The following is a 21,505-nucleotide window of genomic DNA, read 5'->3' as shown; positions in this document are numbered from 1 at the left end:
AAAATAGCCTGTTCCGTTAGGGGGTTTCCTGTGTCTTCCTCTGATACCTCTGCTTATTGAGCACTGTTGGAAAGGGAGATCCTCAGATAACTGTTATGAACATTATGACACTTCCTTCATACCTTAAATTTGCTTTCCCTAGATTACTGTTGGTTTAGAAGGATAAAGGCCAGGCTGTTTCAGTTCAGAGGCTGGATTAGGCTCTGTATCCAATCCTTTTACAGTTTTGCAAGACTTAGTTACGCTACAGCAGCTGTAGACCCCTTCTGAGTGATCAGAATCTGCAAGATCTATCACTTGTTGAAAGAACATATACTACCTTTATAAGGATTTGCTCGTACATGTGACTACAGTAGGCAATCTTCAAAGCTATTTTGAAGTTTTGACATTCCTCCCTGCCCTAGCATTCTTTTTTATTTTGAAAAAGCACCTTAGTGGTAGAGACGGCACTGCGCTGTCTGCACAAGCATGTCTTTCTTGTAATGAGCGGGAAGATTTAAACATCTGCATTGAATTGGCGTACATGGCTTTGATTGCAGGTGAGCGTGAAAAAGGGTTTTACAGTTGCCTTCACACATTTCCGAGTCTGCGTGAAATGACAGCATATACTTTCCTTGCTCTAGTACAGAGGTAGTCAAACTGCGGCCCTCCAGATGTCCATGGACTACAATTCTCAGGAGCCCCCTGCCAGCGACTGCTGGCAGGGGCCTCATGGGAATTGTAGTCCATGGACATCTGGAGGGCCGCAGTTTGACTACCCCTGTTCTAGTAAATGATCATGGTGCACATATAAAGTTTGCAGTTCTTTATTAGGTTTTGCTTGCTGAAAGGTACCACTGAGGAAAAGGAAAGCTCCTTTTTTTCACACACACTCTTAATCAGGCAAAAAATTAATTGACCATTTTGCAGCTGAAATATCTTAACTACGGCAGCCCTTCACAACCATTCTCTATGTCATTGGTTCTTTTTCTAAATCTGAAAAGTTAATTGCTTCAAATGGTACAATCCAGCCTAAATCATATACTTTTAACTCATATTTCAATTCACTGGTAGAGAAATAGATATGTTCATCCCCCCCCCCAAAAAAAATTTGTGGAACTTAAAATTGTATAATTTAGTAGCTTTTACCTCCCGTTTTCTATTTAGGATAAAAGTCTGCATTAATTCTGTTTTGGGAATAGAACGCATGGGACTCACAGGCTTTAATCAATAGTTCAAGCAGATGTTGGAAGTCAACATTAGTGTAGTACGATTTCTATCAATTTTCTGGTTTGTAACTGCCTGGCACAATTTTCTCTTAATAAACATTAGAGCATGTCATTGTTTCTAAAAGCTGCAAATTTTGTGCAACTGCATATGCTGAATATAATGTTTCTGTTGCGCCATCTGTTCTTGCTAAGACAGCTTTGGTAGCAATCTATATTCTCCAGCTCTGTGAAACCTTATGGGTTATTTTATACTTAAACAGATGGGTGAGTCTAATCAATAAGGAGAGAGAAAATAATGTTTGGGAAGCATAGATTTTTCTTTTTTTAAAAAATGATCCATTACAGGTCTAACACTATTCTGACTTTCTAAATGCTAGGTTTTGCCTAAAATATAAAATACTTCAAGCTGTGGCATTTGTTTTCTCCAAAATGTAGCTACTTCACCAGTAAATTAAGTAAATAGAAGAGGCTGTACTGTAGAAGTGCCATAGCATCATCTGTGTTGGGGGGTCAACCCAGGACCAGTATTGATGAAGTATCTGAAGCTGCTGCCAGACGTCTTGTGGTAAGATTGTGAGATTAGGAGCTGGGAGACCCAGGGGCTGACTCCCCAGTCTGTTGTGAATGTTTCCTGGGTGACCTTGAGTCAGTCACACAGTCCTTGCCTTTTTCTTTCTCTTTTTTTTAAGAAATGATATCAGTTTTTATTCTTACATAATATTTCCTATCCTTTTTTTTTGAATATTTTAGTAACAGTTATCTAGTTGTACATGCTTATAGTATATATAAACAAACACCATCAGTTACTATCTTAAATTACAAATTTTTCAGGCACGCCCACCATTTTATTTTTTAAACCGGCTGAGTTTGTGCCTAAACTTAATCATTGTGGGTTGCTTCAAATCTGGTCCTTTTATAATGAAGCGTATCTGGGTATCAATATCTTCCAAACTTCTTTTTCTTCTTCAGGGAGAGTTACCTGAATGCCTCTTCTTCCGCGCAGGGGCTCTTTGGGCTGTTATGGTCCTGTCCAGATTAGTTTGCCACTTTGTTCACCCTTGTCATGGAAGGTGATCTCCATTGTTGTGGAAGGAAGGAGAGAATGGACAAGCCAGATTTGGTTCGTTTTAAGAATCAAGCTGGCTGGCACTTCTTCTGTGCCGCCCAAAGGTGATGTTAGACCCATATCTAACCGCTCCTGCAGAGCGGATAAAATAAAACAGTAAGGGCCCCAAGGGTGCCCATTGGCTCCTTCCCCTGGACTTTCACGCCTGCCGATTGGGCCCTCCGGTTGTCAGTCCGGCGCCAAGGGACCAATTGTGAGCCGCCCCTGCTGTCCTCCTTAAATGAGACCCAGAGGCAGGAAATGGCAAACCACCTCTAAATGTCTCTTGCCATGAAAACCACATGGGGGTCACCCTGAATCGTGTCTGTGTGTGTATTTATATATTTGTGTTTATAGAGCCTCTTGTGGCAAAGAGTGGTAAGGCAGCAGAAATGCAGTCTGAAAGCTCTGCCCATGAGGCTGGGAGTTCGATCCCAGCAGCCGGCTCAAGGTTGACTCAGCCTTCCATCCTTCCGAGGTCGGTAAAATGAGTGCCCAGCTTGCTGGGGGGTAAACGGTAATGACTGGGGAAGGCACTGGCAAACCACCCCGTATTGAGTCTGCCATGAAAACGCTAGAGGGCGTCACCCCAAGGGTCAGACATGACCCGGTGCTTGCACAGGGGATACCTTTACCTTTATTTGTATTTATATTTATATTTCGTTTTCCTTTGTCACGGTGATCTAAGGCAAATGGTACAAAGTGAGCCAGGCAATCAGTAAGGTTTGGTTTGCGGAAATCCAAAAACAGAACTGAAACAGGGCTTAAACATTAATTTAACACATTAAGTGATGAAGAGATTTCATAGTATGATCATTCGTACAGCAGCAGACAATATGTACTATACTCAGTAGTGTAGTCCACAGCCCCTGTACCTTTACCAAAACATCTTTCTGAAACATTTTCATATTCTGGAGTCCATCCTTATTTGCTGGTGTTGGACCGTAATAATTATCTATTTTCTAACAGTAAAGGCCTATCTGCCCATGCAAAAAAGCCCTCCTGAATAATGCCGTTTTGCATTATTTGTAGAATATCAGGAAGTTTTCTGAAATCATCAGACAGGCCTCTCCATAAGGTTGGGATCCATGGCAGAGAATGCCTATGTATGGAGTAATGGCAGAATAGCAGTAATGTGGATGGTCTGCCTAGCTCCTGATAATAACACAGCTGTGATGTTCTGCATCAACTTCTTAGGTACCTACCCAAAGTGCATTACAGGCTTGATGTCACTGTGGCATTGATCCAGGTGGCCAGATTGGTCATGTCAAGATAGGGGACCATCAAGATCTCCACCAGCCTGCTGGGTATAGTGGTTAAGAACAGAGGCCTCTAATTTGGAGAAATGGGTTTGATTCCCCACTCCTCCTCTACATGCAGTCAGCTGGATAACCTTGGACCAGTCACAGTTCTCAGAGCTCTCTCAGCCTCACCTACCTTAGAAGAAAAAGAGTTATTTTTTTATACCCCGCTTTTCGCTACCCTGAGGAATCAGGGAAGCAGGATACAATTTCTTTACTCTCCCCCCAGCAGACACCCTGTGAGGTTGGTAGGGCTAAAAGAGCTCTCACAGGACTGCTCTGTAAGAATAGGACTATCAGGACTGTGATGAGCCCAAGGTCACCCAGCTGACTGCACGAGGAGGAGCAGGAAATCAAACCCAGCTCGCCAGATCAGAAGCTGTTACTCTTAACCACTACACCAGGATGGCTCTTACAAGGTGTCTGTTTTCAGGAGCGGAAGGGCTGGTGATTGCAAGCCGCTTTAAGACTTCTTCAGCTGGTAAAAAGAAGCGTACAGAAAACCAGCTCTTCTCCCTAACCAGCATCAACTTCTGCTTTGTCTGGGTTGAGGCCTAGTTTGCTCACAGCAGTCAGGCATTGGTTTGGGACCTCCACAGCATCCAAAGATGAGTTTGGATAGAGAAATATTTAACATATTTTGATACCAATTTCAAGTCATTGAATTGGGGGGCTTTTATGTTCAAGTTAAGTTGTGAAAGTTTCCCTTTGCTAACAAGAGAAAGATGTTAGTCTGGATAATCTTGGAACCTGTAAGGCAGCGTTTGAGTTCAAAAACATATTGCAGTTATTCAGTCATGGGCTCCAGACTTGATCCCCACTATTTCTCTCTTCTTACCTACAGGGGCATCTATTAAACTGGCCTTATTCATTGCCTGTTCTTTCGAAAGACCATAGAGCTGGGAAGCACACTTTCCCTCATCCCTAGGCATATATTGTAGCTGGATCATCACATGTCCGGTGACTGCTGAGTAGAGTGAAAAGTAGAGGATTAAACAATGACCATTTCTGGTCCCATATAGGTTGTCTCATCATCAAGCTTAAGATGGCACTCAGTAGCTCTGCTACAGCGATTATGTATTTGAAACAGAGATTACTTAATCTCTGCTGGCAGTATTTAAGGAGGACTTGTCTCCTCCTCTTTACACTAGCTTTATTTGTAGTTGTCTTCCAAGGGTTGAAGTACCCTTTAAGCACCAATATGTCTAATAGGAACTGATGTGCTGCAGGCGAAATTTTCAAGCTTTAAAAATATATATATTTACACTATTGCTAATAAATAAATAAATGTATTGCACTCGATTTGTATGTGGACATGAACTGAATTGCCTTGGAATGGGCTAATGGGCATATTTCTTCAGATCGTAGCCTGTGAGCTGTGCTCTGTGTGATGCAAAGTGGACTCCAGACAGTGTCCAGTGGCAGGAACTGAAGCCACATTGGTATCATGGGAGGACATCACTTACGGATTCCCTTCCCTGTGCTTGGATTGAAATAATTGCTCAGGGACAAAAAAAACCCTGCAATCATATAGGGGTAGTCAACCTGTGGTCCTCCAGATGTCCATGGACTACAATCCCCATGAGCCCCTGCCAGCAAACGCTGGCAGGGGCTCATGGGAATTGTAGTCCATGGACATCTGGAGGACCACAGGTTGACTACCCCTGGATATAGTAAAATTGCACTCTTTAAAATGCTTTCACCTGGTGTAACTCAGAAGCAAAATGTCAGTTCTTTGTTCTTTTCGATATAGGAAGTGTTATTTGTCGTCTGGCTAAAGTCTCCAGGTCAGCTGAAAACTTTGCTTACAGCTACAAATAATGAGATTTGAAATCTCATCATTTAAATATGCTCCGAAGTAGTTTAATTTAACCCAAATTAGCTCCTAAACTTTTCTGTTCCAAATCAAAGTTTTCAAGCACCTGGCAGTCTGGCCCTAGGTTTGCAAGGCACTCTCTTGCATCAGAACAACTGAGCCAGTGGCAAACAGCTTCCAGCACTACCACAGAAAATCCTGCACCCTCCATTTTCAGGAGTGATGTTGGCCTGTGTGGTGTCAAAGCAGATCAGCCAAAGGCCTTGAGCAAAGCCAGCTAGTACAAGAGAGCCGTTGGGGGAGAGAGTAATGCACCTTTTGACCCTAATGCAAAATGCGTTACCTGAAGTATTTTGCATTTCAAGAAGAAGCAAAAAACGAGCTGATGATGATGATGGTGATACCAGAATGAAGTCTTTAATATGCGTAGTACAATATCGACAGCCAAGGAGCCAAAATGAGCCCCAGTAAAATGCTGGCTTTCGAGATTCTCTTTGTCATATAACACTATATTTGTCAGTTATATTATTTTTATATGTATCATTTTCCCATTGGTCAAAGCCATATTTATGTAAAACATCTAGTCTGGCTTTCTATACTTTTAGAACAGTGTATAGATGGTCATTTAACACAATAGAACAGTTAAGACCACATCAGAAGAGGAAGGGTCTAATAGATAGGAGCCCACATTTTGAATTATATCTGGAAGCAATTTTAAAGTCACTGGAGTTATTTCAAAGTTGGCTGAATATGTGAATGTCATCCCACCCCAATCCAAAGGCCTCTTGCACCAAATAGGCCCCTTGCACCTATTTGGAGACAGCCATACATAAAATGCATTGCAGTAATGCAACCTGGAAATTACAGTGTCCTGATTATAAATCAGTATGGCCTATTAAGTCTAGAAGGGGGGAAATCTACAAGTTGAATGTAAATTTTAAAAAATCATTATTTGCAGTATGGTTGGGTCTTAAGAGCTTCCTGCAGCTCTTCATCAGATCAGAATGGAGCATTGTACAGAAGTTAGGAAGTCTAGGAAATTGTGTTGCAGAGAAGGTTGTAGGGTTTCGGGCTTCCCCCAGTTGGTAATTCAGGGGGGTAAGGACCAAGTACAGTTTTGTGAATACCCAAGTGGGTCAAACCCTATCTGGAAGCTCTTAGATATATTTAACCATCCCCCATGTTCACCCTTCTGTCTGTTCAAAGAGATATGGAGTTAAATGATCCAAAAGTATATAAGAATAAGTGCACATATACCTCATCAGTTCCCAGCAGATAACATCTTCCAAAGAGTCTTGTGGGCCTTATTAGAGGCAGGTAAAGAAGAAGCCCTCTGTCCTCCTTTTGAAATGCTTCTTCTGGGGGAAACAACATTTTTGAGGAATTCAGCTGCAGTAAAAGGAAGTAGGTGAGAAAATCATACACTGCAAACAAAAATCCATCTGGAAAAACATTACTGTGTATCCGAGTGCCCTTATTGGCAACTTGTACCCCGCCACGACCCGATTCCCAGGAGTGGCATGAAATAAATCTTAATAGTAATAATAGTAATAATAATAATAATAATGTTTCTGATGCCTTATTCCTTCTCTGCAAGTGAGAGTTGAGTCTGAACAGCATCTGTTTGCATCCATCTCATGGCAAGCATGGGTGCTTGGTAGAGCACAAAGTCAACAGAACTACAGAACATCCCTTTGCTTCAAAGACAAATCAAAGAAAACAGTAGACCTTCTTACCATGTGCTGTTGTTATATGCATTATCTCCCTTCCCACACGGTGTGTTAACGCAGAAAAGAACACTGGGTCATGAGAAAGATTCCTGTACATGGTTATTTCTGAAGATCTTTGGATATTTTGAAAGTATCAGTCAACATAGGTACAAGGAAAACATTGTAGAAATCATGTATAGGTGGTATCTTATTCCGAACAGAGTTGCAAAAATATTGCCAGGAGCTTCTAAGAAATGTTGATGCTGAAATATAAGCACTGGCACTTGTATTTTTAGTGTTTTGAGTTTTGGTGCCGCATCCAAGAAAGCTTCACTGCCAGGTTGCTACCTGCCTAATCTCAGAAGGCAGGAGCAGTCCAAGTGAGGCCTCAGAAGGGTAGGTTTGTGAGTGAGCAGGTGGTCCTTCCATTATGCTGGCTCCAGACCATATAGGGCTTTAAAGGTCAACACCAGCACCTTGAATTGTGCATGGAAATAGACTGGGAGCCAGCAGAGATGGGCCAGGACTTGAGTGATATGGTCTTTATGACCCACTCCAGTCAACTTCTGTGGTGGCATTTTTCACCAATTGAAGTTTCTGAACACTTTTCAAGGGCAGCCCAATCTAGACTTCATGACAGTAATCTAACCTAGCTATCACCAGTGCATGCATTACAGCCACCAGATCTTTTCTGCCCAGGAAAAGGCACAGCTGACTAACCACTCCAAGCTGACAAAAGACAGCCATTATTGTAAAAGTTACTTTGAACTGCAAGGTCAAGAACCTCTCAGACACTGTTCAGGGTTATGGAGTTTTCCGTAAAGCTCTTCAGCACTTAGTGGGGAAAACTGTATCTGCCAAATTGAAGATTAGACTTAATAAAATTAAGCCGTTGTTAGGTCTTGGAAAGAGAAGGATTGGGGGCGGGGAATGCAAGTTTTAAAAGGAAAATCCACAGTTAGTGCACTGGAGCCAGAAGTGATATACCGATTGACTGAACAAGGAAAGCATAAAGATGAGAGAGCAAGGACTCCCCACTGGGGATGAAATGACCCACCCATAGAAGGTTCAAGGTTGAGAGCATCTCCAGTCCGTTGCCTTCTCCTCTGATAAAGCAGCCAGCCCTTTCTGATTCTAGTGACAGCCCCTTTGTTGATGAGCTCCCTGCAGGGTTCTACAATCTAGCGAGCAATATGGGTATTAATTTCACTCCTTCAGAGATGCAAACATGAAGGGAAAAACTCGCTAGATACTTAATAAACATAGAAGGATTGCAACGATGATTTGTTGACTAGAATAGCACAGATACGATAGGATTACTGGCAGTAAAAAAAACAAAACCCCAATTTGAATGATGGAGCCCTTAAGGAAGAGTTGCAGTTGTCATAATATCATCAAGATCCGTAGGTATTTATGTCTCAAAACAGTCTGGAGTGCTCTCCGGTTTTCAGATGATAGGATTAAATCACAAACTAGTTTAAAATGATGGGATTAAATACCAAAAGTAATATATTGTGCTGAGGACATATGAAGGATTCAAAAGTCGAGCATGAATCAAGCTGTTGTGTTTTTTGTCTGTTATAATAACGCTGAAACTATGCATTTAAAGCAGGCTTTCTCAATCGGGGTTTCGTGAAAATGGGGTTTCTTAATGGCCTTAGAAGGGTTTCCCAAATAGGTCAGAGTTAATTAATTTTTAATATATTTTTAAAATTTGTTAAATATTTATCATGACCATCTATGGTCCTGTTGACCCCCCCCCCAAAGATCAATGATGGGCCTGGAGGGGTTGGGAAGGGGAGGGGCCCCGGGTGGGCATGTACACAGCTGTGCTTCCCAACCATATTCTGCATGATCATGCCACTTCTGAGGTTTGTCGAAGCCTGAAGCATGTTTCAGGGGTTTCTCAATAGTCAAAAGGTTGAGAAAGACTGATTTAAAGAAAGCAAAAAGCTGAAAATTTAAAGAAAGAACAGGTGAAAACAAGGGAAGATAGAATCAAGTTCCACTGCAACCTAAATTTAGAGCCAATTCATACATTATAATAAATGTAAAAAGTGTACACATAGAACTTTGATAGTACATCAATCCACAATGAGGACTAACAGACTGACACAAAATACAAACAAGAACAAAGGGGGTGCTGGTCAACAGTAGTGGACTCAAATCTAACTGTTTGGAATGTATCAAGATGGGTATCTGAGTTAGTCTGTCTCCAGCAATAGAAAAGAGCAAGAGTAGTTGTGAGTTCCTGCATTGTGCAGGGGGTTGGACTAGATGACCCTGGAGGTCCCTTCCAACTCTATGATTCTATGAGTCCAGTAGCACCTTAAAGAGTAACAGAATTTCCAGCTGGACTGAATCAAAACCTAGGTTCCCTTTCTCATTACCAGTGCTGATTACTCCACGCCTACTAACCCTCTGCATATCACGCCTAATCCAATCCCACCTGCCATTGTCATTATTAACGTCTTCCAGAGTTTGCTGGGCATTACTCATGATTTGAAGTTCCCTTTATTATTATTTTCCAGGCTTGTCCAACAAATCGAGGCCGGGAGGGGGATATTAGCAGTTTATAATGTGAACAGTCTTTCATTGTGGTCTTATTGTAATGGATATTGAAGAAACATACACATATAGACTTAATGCTTGAAGTGTATGGGTTAGACAGAGAGAGGCTTGGATCCACCGCAGCATTCCTTCAAATGGAAGTAATTTCTGCCTACACAGCATGATTGTCCCCTTCCTGGTGCAGCCCCAAATGGCCCCCCAAATGCTGCTTCTGGGGAATAGTATTAGGAAACATTTGAGGCTACAGTGGGAAGTGCATACTGGATATGAGATACACTACTGTGAACAAGTCCTTGGGGTACTTGCAGACTGTAAGCTAAAGCTTACAGAGAGCCAGTTTGGTGCAGTGGTTAGGAGTGCGGACTTCTAATCTTGCATGCCAGGTTCGATTCTGCACTCCCCCACATGCAGCCAGCTGGGTGACCTTGGGCTCTTCACGGCACTGATAAAGCTGTTCTGACTGAGCAGTGATATCAGGGCTCTCTCAGCCTCACCCACCTCACAGGGTGTCTGTTGTGGGGAGAGGAAAGGGAAGGCGACTGTAAGCCACTTTGAGACTCCTTCGGGTAGGGAAAAGCGGCATATAAGAACCAACTCTTCTTCTTCTTCTAAACATGAGTAGACAGTGTGATGAAGTGGTAAAGAAGGTGAATGCACTGTGAGTAAAAAAGATCTGTGAGTAAAATATTGCTAGCAGAAAGCCATGCATAGTTCAGATATAAAACTTCCAGACAACTAGAAAGCATGACACACAATGCATGGAGGCACCACGGGAGCTTCAAGCAGTAAACTTTTGAGGATTTCAAGCCTTTGTACAATTAGATTTGGTGTTGGGAGGTGAAAAATGTATAAGGCCCTTCAGCTGTGGGCCACAATTGATCCAGAGTTGTATTGCAAATTCAGCTTTCAGGTATACCTTAATAAATGGGAGCCTGGGGCTTGGAATAGCTGTCAGGGTGAAAACACATTGGAGGAACGTTCTCAGTTTCCCAGGAGATACATTCACCTGAGTAAGACCACATAGGCACGTGAAAAGCATTAGCAATCCCAAAGGATGTCAAGCTAGTCGTTGAGTATCTGTAATTAAGCCTATGACACTCTTCTGTTCCTTGCAGGAGCAGTTCATTCTCCCCAGATGGTCCAAAAGGGATAATCAGTCTGTTGTGGGAGAAATATACCCCCACTGTGCAAAAGAGAAAAAAGGACTGCACATTTGTCAGCCTCCCCTATTGATTAGGAAAGGGCAGAGGAAATAGATTAGGTGACCTTTAAAAATTCCCTTCCGTCACTAACATTCTGGGTTGCAATGCCTAAATAGTTACAATATAGATTCACAACAATATCAAACCTAGTATGAAGATTCTGAAAATCAAGTTGCATTTCAGGAGCAAAAATTTTCCTTATATAAAACTGGGAACAGAATAGTAGCTAGCCAACTTGAGGCCCCTGAGAGGTTCATAAGCCAGTTTAACTTGGTGATACGTATTCCTGCTTAATTTCCCCTGTAGCCTCAAGTATCTATTGATTGATTGGTTTTGATTTTGATTTGTGTGCCGCCCTTCTCCAGACGATCTTGGGACAACTCACATCAGTAGGATTAAAAACCCGTACAAATCTAAAAATTTAAAATACATTAAAACCAGTTCATTTGAGGCAGTGGTTGGAAATAGAAGTTGCCTTTGACTTGTTAAGGCTGATTCTGATCTATATCCTTTCCTTTATTTTGTATACGATAATGTACTATAGCTAATGTACTATAGCTACAACACAATTATATATGTTGTATAAAATTGGATTGGTGTTGTATAATCTAGATGTGTTATATTTTTTTATTTATATTTCGTTTTCCTTTGTCATCGCCCTCCCTGCCGCCACCAGTCCGCAGCCTTAAAAAGGTTGCAGACCACTGGTATAGAGGTTAAGGGCATTAGACTCTAATTTGGAGAACCAGGTTTGATTCCCCACTCCTCCTCAACGATGACCTTGAACCCGTCATAGAATTCTCTCAGCCCCACCTACTTTGCAATGGGCCTGTTGTGGGGAGAGGAAGGGAAGGCAATTGTAAGCTGCTTCAAGACTCCTTAGAGTAGAGGAAAGGGAGGTATAAAAACCAACTTGAAAGACATCATCTTTCTGGGGTATCTACTGACACAATACATTAGGTTTAACATATTCCAAATGGAGAGCCTCCTTAATGCAGAATGGGGGGGGGGACTTTAGTTTCAGGAGGCTTTAATTATCTGATTTAATAAGAGGGCGATATTATGCAGTGAGTTAAGTTGTGATACTAATTACTCTTACAGTTCCAGGAAAAGATAGGCCTGAGGTGCTGAATGCTTCAAAATATATTCTAGACTCTCTCTCTTTTTTGGCTATGGAAAGTTAATCATTTATATATCAAAACCAAACATTTCATCCAAATATGTGAAAAAATAGTCTTGCCTTAAAAACCATTGAAGTTTTCAACCAGAGGCAGCTTGCTGTAGTGGTTAGGGGGTTGGACTAGAATTTGGAAGATCTGGGTACAGATACCTTCTCTGTCATGGAAGCTTGCCAGGGGCGACCCTGGCCCAGTCACACAGCCCAACCTGCCTCTCAGGATTGTTGTGGGGATAAAATAGAGGAGACGAGAGTGATACAACCTTCTTAAGTTGCCATTGGGATGCAAGGCATCGTACAAATGTAGCAAACAAATAAATTAGATTAGGTTTTCAGTTACACATCTATGTTCTGTGTCTGTATCTGGAGAATTCTGCATGCACCTTGAACAAAACACTGTTGATCTTAAAGGAGCCACTGGACTCAAATTTTGTTCTACATTTGTGTTCTGCCTCCGTTGTTAATGCAACTGAAATATGTTTTGTATTCTACATTCCACTGAAGTTGGTCAGATCTATACCTACAAGAATAAAACCAAGAATAAAACTTTTTATTTTTATTTTTATTTTTATTTTTATTTTTATTTTTATTTTTATTTTTATTTTTATTTTTATTTTTATTTTTATTTTTATTTTTATTTTTATTTTTATTTTTATTTTTATTTTTATTTTTATTTTTATTTTTATTTTTATTTTTTTGGTTTAGTTTCTCTCAGACATACATACCTGGTGTACAATTTCTGTAGCCTAAACTGAGCAATACTTGATTGGACTCTCCTGCAGCTGGTGAAGACAAGGTTGAAGTAGGGGCTGGCCACTTCCTTTTTATACACCCCCCCCACACACACACCCTTCCTGATATCTGTATATTTGCAAGAAAATAGCAGCTGTGGGAGCTGTTGGGGTCCAGAAACCAGTGAGGGAGCAGGATTCTCCCAGAAGCATTCTCCCCCCAGAAGCCTCAAGCCAAAACAAACACCACCATTGCTGCTTTGAATTTTTTTAAAAAATGCAGAAAACCATGGATTTTCCAAGTTGTAACTAGTTTATCTCCCCCCCCCCCCCGAATTGCCACACCGGATAATTTAAGGGACATTACTAAGCAATAGTTATTCATCGACACTGTCAGGAATTTTAAAGGGGCTTATTATTACTGTTCTCTTAAATCATGTTTGTCAGTGCATTGTTAAAATTCCATATAAATTCCTGTCAGGTTTTAGAGTGAAAAATTTCGGTATGGCTAGAAAACGGCAAGATCTATGCTATGACTGTTCGGAACAGTGAGAAAATAGACATCCATTCAGTGGGTTTGTAACCTCTAAAGAGCAGTTCCAGAATGTTAAAAATGGCTGTTCAGTGAAGACCTCAAAGTTCAGAGCACTTCATGTACTCTGGCTAGGACCCCAGACCTTTTCTGGTGGTGGGAGGTCATCCTTTGCTAGTTTCCACCTCCCATTGTTCCTAGGGTTACCATACAAACTGTTTTCATAGAATCATAGAATTGGAAGGGACCTCATGGTCATCTAGTCCAACCCCCTGCACTATGCAGGACACTCACAACCCTATCGCTCATCCACTTTAACCTGCCACCCCCTTGAACCTTCACAGAATCAGTCTCTCTGTCAAATGGCTATCTAGCCTCTGTTTAAAAATCTCCAAAGATGGAAAACCCACCACCTTCCGAGGAAGCCTGTTCCATTGAGAAACCCCTCTAACTGTCAGGAACGTCTTCCGGGTGTTTTGGTGAATGCCATGGCTGCAGCGGCAAAGGAGAGACAGGAAAGTCCCATTCCTGTTGCAGACCTCTACTCGTGCTACTTAGGATCTTAGCCGTAACCATGTTGTAATCCTTACAAACCTTGAGGTGGACCAATATTATCCCCATACTTCAGCTCAAGGGGGTGGCTGAAACAGGGTTTCAAAGAAGCCTTGTCTAAGACCACAGTGAGTTGGTGGTAGAAGTGAGATTTGAAGCAGAAATCTCCCAGATCATAGCTTGATCATTTCACCATTGTGCTGTGCAACTAAAAGCTGGCATGTTTTGTGGCAAAATGTAAAAAGCTTGATCAAGCTGTACAGTAAGGGTTAATTACATATTACCAAGCTGATATATTTCAAGCCCTACCCCCAGCTATGTTCTTTTTCTTCTTTTTCTTTTCTTTTTTTTTTCATTGAAATATTTTAAGAGAAAATGTCTGGACTCTTCATTAGAATAATTTTATTCCAACCAAGTATAAACATCCCGTTTGCTGTTGCCTTGGGGAATGTAGCTAGAAAATTTGATAATTTAAAATACTCTTTTCAGTGAAATGGAATGGGCCCCTTCCTGGGGGACTACTCAGAAAGAAGTGATTTTGTTGTATGTGTGTATGTTTAACAGAACCTTTAGGAACTACAGAATAATATCTCTTTTATGGTCACTCATGATGCACGAATTGAAAACCAGTCAGGAAAACACAGGCCGTTTTTTCCAATTCCTGCATATTTACTTATTTTTTATTTATTTTTCCATGACCACTCCCCCCCTCGATGAAGTCATCTTTGGACAATGCACAACACATTGGTATAAAATCAGAATGCATAAATATTCAGTAAATATTCAGTAAAAGCACCATTAAAACATCGAACAATATAAAACAGTTTAATAGCACTGGCTCCATAGAGTGGTGAGGAAGGAAGGGGAGATCAGATATACTCATGCTGCTAGATCTGTCGGCTGCATTCGATGTAGTCGACCACGAGATATTGGTTCACCACCTCGCTGGAACTGGAATTAGGGGGACTGCACTGCAGTGGTTGGTCTCCTTCCTCCGGAACCGGTCACAGAGGGTTGCGGTGGGGGATGAGTTATTGGCCTTGTGCGAGCTCCCTTGTGGGATTCCGCAGGGGCAATACTTTTCCCCACGCTTTTTAATATCTATATGCGCCCTCTAGCCCAGCTGGTTTGGGGCTATGGGCTGGGATGCCACCAATATGCGGATGACACCCAGCTCTAGTTCCTAATGGACGGCCGGACGGCCAGACTCCCCCCCCCCCCCAGATACATTTGCCAGCTGTTTGGAAGCAGTGGCTGGATGGCTCAGATAGAGTCGCCTGAAACACAACCCCTCCAAGATGGAGGTCATGTGGCTGGGAAGAAGAGAGCAGGATCAGGAAGCACGTCTCCCATGCCTGACTTTTGTTCAGGTTGGGTTTTGGTTCCCTTTTTTGATTTTGCAAATGGGGCTAGGGCCAGAGCCCTCCAGCCAGTTGGCACTGGCTGATCAAAGTGCTCTCTGAGTGACGTATTCAGATCGGTGATCCCTCAGATATGCTGAGCCCAGGCTGTTTATGGCCTTAAAGGGTAATACCAGAACCTTGAACCGGATCTGACATTCAGCTGGGAGCCAGTGCAACTGTTGGAAAACCAGCAACCACTAAAGTTCTCCATTCCTAATAAGAGTCCTGCAATGATTGCTTATTCAGAGTATTTAGGAGACCAAATATTGCCATGTAATATCATGACATGCCAACAGAACTCAAGCGTTCACACGGTATCCTTTGCCAACTTGCACTTTTGCTGTCCTTTTTCCAGCTTTTATATTGTGTGCTGGTGCTATGATCTTGGACAGACAATTAAGGAGTTCAGTAAAGAGCAAGTAATTTTTGTTCATTGGGGTCAAAACATTGTCCTTTGCTGTTGTGTCTTTTAATCTCTGTTTCAGCATATTTTAAGAGCAAGGCTGTGAATACTAAATTGGGGTCTGACATAGCTTGATTGATCAAAGCTACGATAGACTATCCAAGTCTTCCTGCTTTTCTGACGCCCATCTATTTTGCAAGAGCTTGGAGATGTTTATCCACAATTAAATTTGTATAAAGTTTCAGTAACTAGTTATACGGTGCTGGTAAAATGCACGATCTCATTGTCATAAACTAATTCTAGCTGTTGTAAAATGAACAGCATATACAGTAACCATTGATATTTCTGTCTTTTCCAAATAGGAGGAACCAATCTTCACTGTGTGTAAAAACCAACAATCTATATACATACAGCTAGATTGGGGTCCAGTAGCAACTTAGAGACAAGATTCCTGAGGTACAAGCTAAGTATCCCAGATACTTCGATTTTTGAAAGCTTATAACCTGAAGATCTTGTTGCCTCTAAGGTGTTACTGGACTAGAATCTAGTTCTATTGCAGACCCTCTGAAACAGTATAAATAAAACATCATGTATAACTTATTTTATTAGTTTCAAGTAACAAGAATGCTTTTCTTTTCTAGGGAAGTTGATCAGGATTCCGATGGCCATATTAGCTTCAAAGAATTTGAAGCAGCAATGAACTATGGACAAGATAATTTGTCGGCACTTTGGTTTACCTGAAGTGCATTTTGAGGGAAACAGTACAATAAAACTTCTACACTTAGGATATTCTAACATCCACCCAGCTTCCAAAAGACTTTTTAATTCATCTACAAAGCTGTCAAAAACCTCTCTTTTGAAACCTCCTGTTATAATACTCCATACAATTATTGTTTCTTATGCATTCAAATCAACCTGTTTTGTAGACTTCAATATGTATATTTCTGTTTTATTAATAAATTTCTATACTTTTTATTTCCATGCTAATGTGAGTACTGATTGCAGTATGGAAATAAAATATCAAATTGCTCTGGGTCGCTCAGCAATGAGTTTGAACCAAACATGGAAAAGCAAGGACATGATAAGCCTGACTACCAAAGGTAGGTTAGTTAGAGCTATCATATTTCCAATAACCACTTATGGCTGTGAAAGTTGGACGATTAAAAAATTGGACGAGAAGAATCGATTAATTTGAACGCTGTTGTTGGATATGCTTCTGTGAGTTCCATGGACAGCAAAAGTCACAAACAAGGAAATACTTGTTGTTGTTATGTGCGAAGTCGTGTCCGACCCATCGCGACCCCATGGACAATGATCTTCCAGGCCTTCCTGTCCTCTACCATTCCCCAGAGTCCATTTAAATTTGCAAAGGAAATACTACAGCACATCAATTCTGATATATCACTGGTAGGCAAAATCACGAAACTCCAGCTCACTGGCCATATCATTCAATCCAATTCAATGGAGCAAGCAATTATGCTAGGATTGGTCAGTGGAAAAGGAAACCAGGCTGTCAAAGGGCACAGTGTTTAGACACGATCAAACTGGCCAAAACATGGTATGGCTGAGGGAGGCGGTGCGGGAACAGGGATCATGGCAACAGCTGTGCCATGGGATTGCCAAGAATTGGACATGACTGAACGGCTGACAGCAACAACAACACAAACAATTTGAAAAGCCAGTTCTATTTACAAAAGAGACTATTTAGTATTAGAATGCCAGAAAGAGGCAATTTGTGTGAATACTTAGACAAAATGCTTGGTTTAAATGAGAAACTCGGAAGTGCTGGCCAAGAGATTTCAGAGCAGGATTTGGTTGTGTTAATTTTAATCAGTCTGCCAAAAAGTTATGAAAATACTATGTCTGAAATTGAATCAAAAGGCTAACCATCGCTTACTGCAATAACCAGCTTGAAGAGGCATATAGACATATGTTTGAGCACTGCAATAACAGAACTGAACCAAATACTGACCAAATGATTCAAGATAAGTGACAAGAGCAACATGATTTGCCACTCCTGTGGAAAACAAGGGCACTTTAAAAAGGACTGTAATGCCCCCAAGCAGAGGGGTCCCTTTCATTTTCTCCTAAAAATTAAGTCGAGAAAGGGTACTCGGACATCAATGGACACAATTAATATGACAAGCGACATTCTAGAAGAAAATTTGACAGCAAAGTAATATTTTTATACTACTATCTAAGACAGTGAGTAATTCTCAGAAACCTCTTGGGCTACTCGTTAGAAGAGAAATTGTGATTTACCCAAGGCTACCATACTGAGCTTCACAATGGACTTAAATCTCTCAGCATTTAAGCCCATCCCTTGAGGGATTTTAGTGCACTGCATCTGATCCTGTTTCTTTCTGCTTTTATTTCAAGTCATTTTGATACCTTCTGTTCACCATGGTCAGGCATAAAGTTTCCACATTCAACACAAGTGGAAGTTGTCATATTAAAATCAAAACTATCCACTATGCTGCTCTGTTTTCATTTGGTTCTTATTCCTGCCACAGACTGTGGCATAGCAACGAGGTATAACCCTTTGCAAAGCTTGTTTAGAATTAGAGGAACAGGGTAGAAAGAAGTCACTGACAGAGACGAATGGAGAAAACTTTCTTATAGAATTGCTGAGGGTCAGACTTGACTGAATGGATAACATCATTATAGGGTAGATGAGTCAGAGAGCTCTAGCTTTTGGATGTTGTTACCTGAGTTGCGGCAGCACAACTCTTTCTATTCTTCCTAGCTAAAGAAAAAGCATAAAACTGCCCTGCCTGATTTTCATTAGTCCTTCTCCCACTTTTTCCATTTCACTCAAACTATATAAAGAATGAAATAGAAGATGCACCCCTTCTAGTCCTCAGGGACTTGTGTTCAACACGTACAAAGAGATTGATCATTGGCCACACCTCCCTGGCATGTGCCTACTGCATGATTATTGATTTAAAGTAGGATGGGAGGTCACTGACGTTACTCCAAGGGCACACCCATAGATATATGCTGCAAGAAAGAGCGTTCTCTCTTGGTTGAGAGACTTGGGCAAAAAAATGGAATTGTTTAGTCGTATTCTGTTGTTGGTTTGACAGGCAGTTCAAGCGAAGCTTCACAAGACTTCACTCTTAAAAAGGATGTGAAGTTTTACACCAAATGAATGTATCAGAAGCATGCTGCTGCCAAAGATCCATAACTTGTCAGAATGTCTCCCTGGTTAAAGAGGAATTGGTGTGACACTGCCATGTTGTACTTCAGAGCAGCTCAGATTCCCAGAAGGCAGTTGTAACCTCCAGATCTGAATGGCATCAGTTGCTGAACCAGCATTTCCCCATTTCTCACTTGAGTGGCTTGCGTAAACTATTTCTTGTAGTATGCCGTCAGATGTAGACCTTCACAAGTTATTTCACTTCACCACAACTTCTAAATAGGTTTAGTTTTCTACACATTACATGAGCTTTACTTTCAACACTGAAAATTACTGTGAAAGGTTTTCACTGGCTGCCTGTTTGTTGCAAAATAAAATTCAAAATGCTGACTCTTACCTTTAAAGAACCCTAGAATGACCAGGGTACCTGAAGGACTACCTGCTTCTATGTGGTCTAGCCTGCTGGTGAAGATCTGCCTAACAAGCTCTGCTCTCTTTGTCTTCGGAGGTAAGGTGGATGTCAACCAGAGACTTGCTTGTGGACTGCTCTTCCTCTTGAGGCTGGTCTGGCAACATATTTGTAGGCACCAGATCAAAATGTTTATTTTCACCCAGGATTTTAATTCAGGAGTTGCGTTTTTAATACTATTTTTGTCTAAAGATTTTTTTTTTTTGGTGGCGGGACGGAACATGGTGCCTTAATCAGTTCATGGCTGTGAACTCCCGTCTTGTGCGGAGGGACCAGACCTTTTTTTTTTGCTGGTTAGAAGTGGGTGAAAACTGCAACTTCACCCAAAGATTTGAATGTCTCACAGTTGTATGGAACAAGCAATATATGGGGAGGTGATGATAGCCTTTGATCACTAATAGCAGCATTTTGGTTTCTCTTTGTAAAGTACACTGAATTCTAGGGGATTGATTGGCTGTTTTGACAAAGGGTTATCATTGACTGTATTTGGTTGTGACACAGTCTACAGATGTAACAGAACTGATTTTTGCTATATATTCCCTGTCATGTAAGAAGATCATAGTCTGACGAAGGGTGCTTGCACTCAAAAGCTCACGCCTTGAATAAATCTTAAAGGTGCTACTGGACTCTGATTTTATTGTGCTACTTCAGACCAACACAGCTACTCATTTGATCAATACATTATAATCAGAGTTGACAAGTTATATTAGAGTGCTAAGATAAATGGGCTTGCTGTGTTAGATTGTTGTAGCAGAATTAATCAGGAATCCAATAGCACCTTGAAGTGATAACAAAATGTATCCCAGCATAAGCATTTGCACGTCCGAGGTACCTCCATAAATCTGATGAAGTGAGCATCGACTTGAGTGGAAATAAATGTATTTTTTTAGGTACCACTGGACTGGGCTCCTTGCATAAACCATTATTGCTGACACTTATATCTTCCATAGCCTGTTAGAATTTTTACAGTAGGAAGTAGAAACTAGTTACTAAGCAATAGTTACTAAGCAATTTTTACAACAGGAAGTAGGCATTAGTTACTAAGCAATAGAAGACGGACTGTTCATATTTATCACTGGTCAGGAAAATTCTACTGAAAATATCCTTTGCGCATTTCTATAGATTGTAACACACCATCATGAAATCCAACCCAGAATGCTTTGCTGGTATACAAAATGCAGCATCAGATCCTCAGCAAAGATTGTTTTTAAAACAGTTCAGACCACCTTAATATTCATTTAATTATTCATTTTGTTTATTTACAGTGGAGCTATTACACATAATATGGTGCAAATCCCCAGCAGCCTCAAACACCAGATGCTAGTTTTCTCTCTGCAATCCCACAAGGCAAACCAAAGCATCATCAGGGGGATTTTAAAATAAGCCCAATTAAATTTGTGCCAGCATGTTAACTTGCCTAAAATAAAACCCAGCAAACAAATGGTGAGATTCGAGTCACTGCCTTTTCCATTTTTGTGGGGGAAGGGGGTACAAAAGGACCAATATCTCTGTTTGCAAAGAAAGCAGCCATGTGAGATTTCTTTTAAAGGAATTATGAACTTTAATATCAAGACTGTCTTTAAAATAAATAAAAGAAGTGACACCAAAGTTCTCACAGGTATGTGGGAAACATACCTGCTCCGGAGTTCTTGAATCCATCCCCCCTTTCTTTCCCCCTCACACCAACACTGCCCTGCCCGGGCACCACAATGCCCCACAACTACCTAGGCCTTCCTGGGCATTGTGGCGGTGGCCCGGCTTCCTCCCACAATGGCCCTTGGTGCCCCACAGCTGCCCCAGCTGGCCGCCTTTCGTGGCTCCCCGTAGCTCCCCCAGCCTCTTCTGGCATGCTCCCTGGGCAGGGCTATGGACATCACATCCGTACCCATTTACATCCCAGGGGCCGCGCCAGAAGATGTGTCCCACATCAAAAATGTAAGCCATCATAAAGGTAGGTAGAAATTGCACAGCAGAGATTAACCCTTACAGGTAACAATTTTTTTGTGTAAGCTGAAACCTTATGCACCATGTTTGGGGTTTAGTATTAGCAGGCATTAGACCACCCAGTCCCACCCCCTGCACAATCTCCTATTAATTTCTCATTGTGTTTGTGATTTGTTTTCCCTGTTCTAAACTTATACATATATAGACATTTTGGACTGTACTGATTTCTGTGGTCATGCTATG

At 41.3% G+C, this 21,505-nt stretch overlaps 1 protein-coding gene across 7 annotated transcripts in view; it reads left to right on the top strand.

Moving 5' to 3' along the window:
- EFCAB11 (EF-hand calcium binding domain 11) overlaps window positions 1-20,696 on the top strand; it is a 57,618-nt gene extending 36,922 nt beyond the window's left edge. For 3 of the 7 annotated variants that reach the window (XM_077323455.1, XM_077323453.1, XM_077323463.1), the window contains exon 6: window positions 16,352-19,238. In XM_077323455.1, coding sequence (XP_077179570.1) covers window positions 16,352-16,410 — 59 coding nt within the window. In that variant the 3' untranslated portion in view covers window positions 16,411-19,238. The other 4 variants (XM_077323462.1, XM_077323458.1, XM_077323461.1 and 1 more) reach the window with 3 other exon arrangements.
- The last annotated feature ends 809 nt before the right edge of the window (window positions 20,697-21,505 follow it).

This window comes from Paroedura picta, chromosome 2 (assembly GCF_049243985.1).
Source record: "Paroedura picta isolate Pp20150507F chromosome 2, Ppicta_v3.0, whole genome shotgun sequence".
Taxonomy (NCBI): Eukaryota; Metazoa; Chordata; class Lepidosauria; order Squamata; family Gekkonidae; genus Paroedura; species Paroedura picta.
Note: the sequence above shows the minus strand (reverse complement) of the source record. Positions and strands in the feature narration are given on the sequence as shown.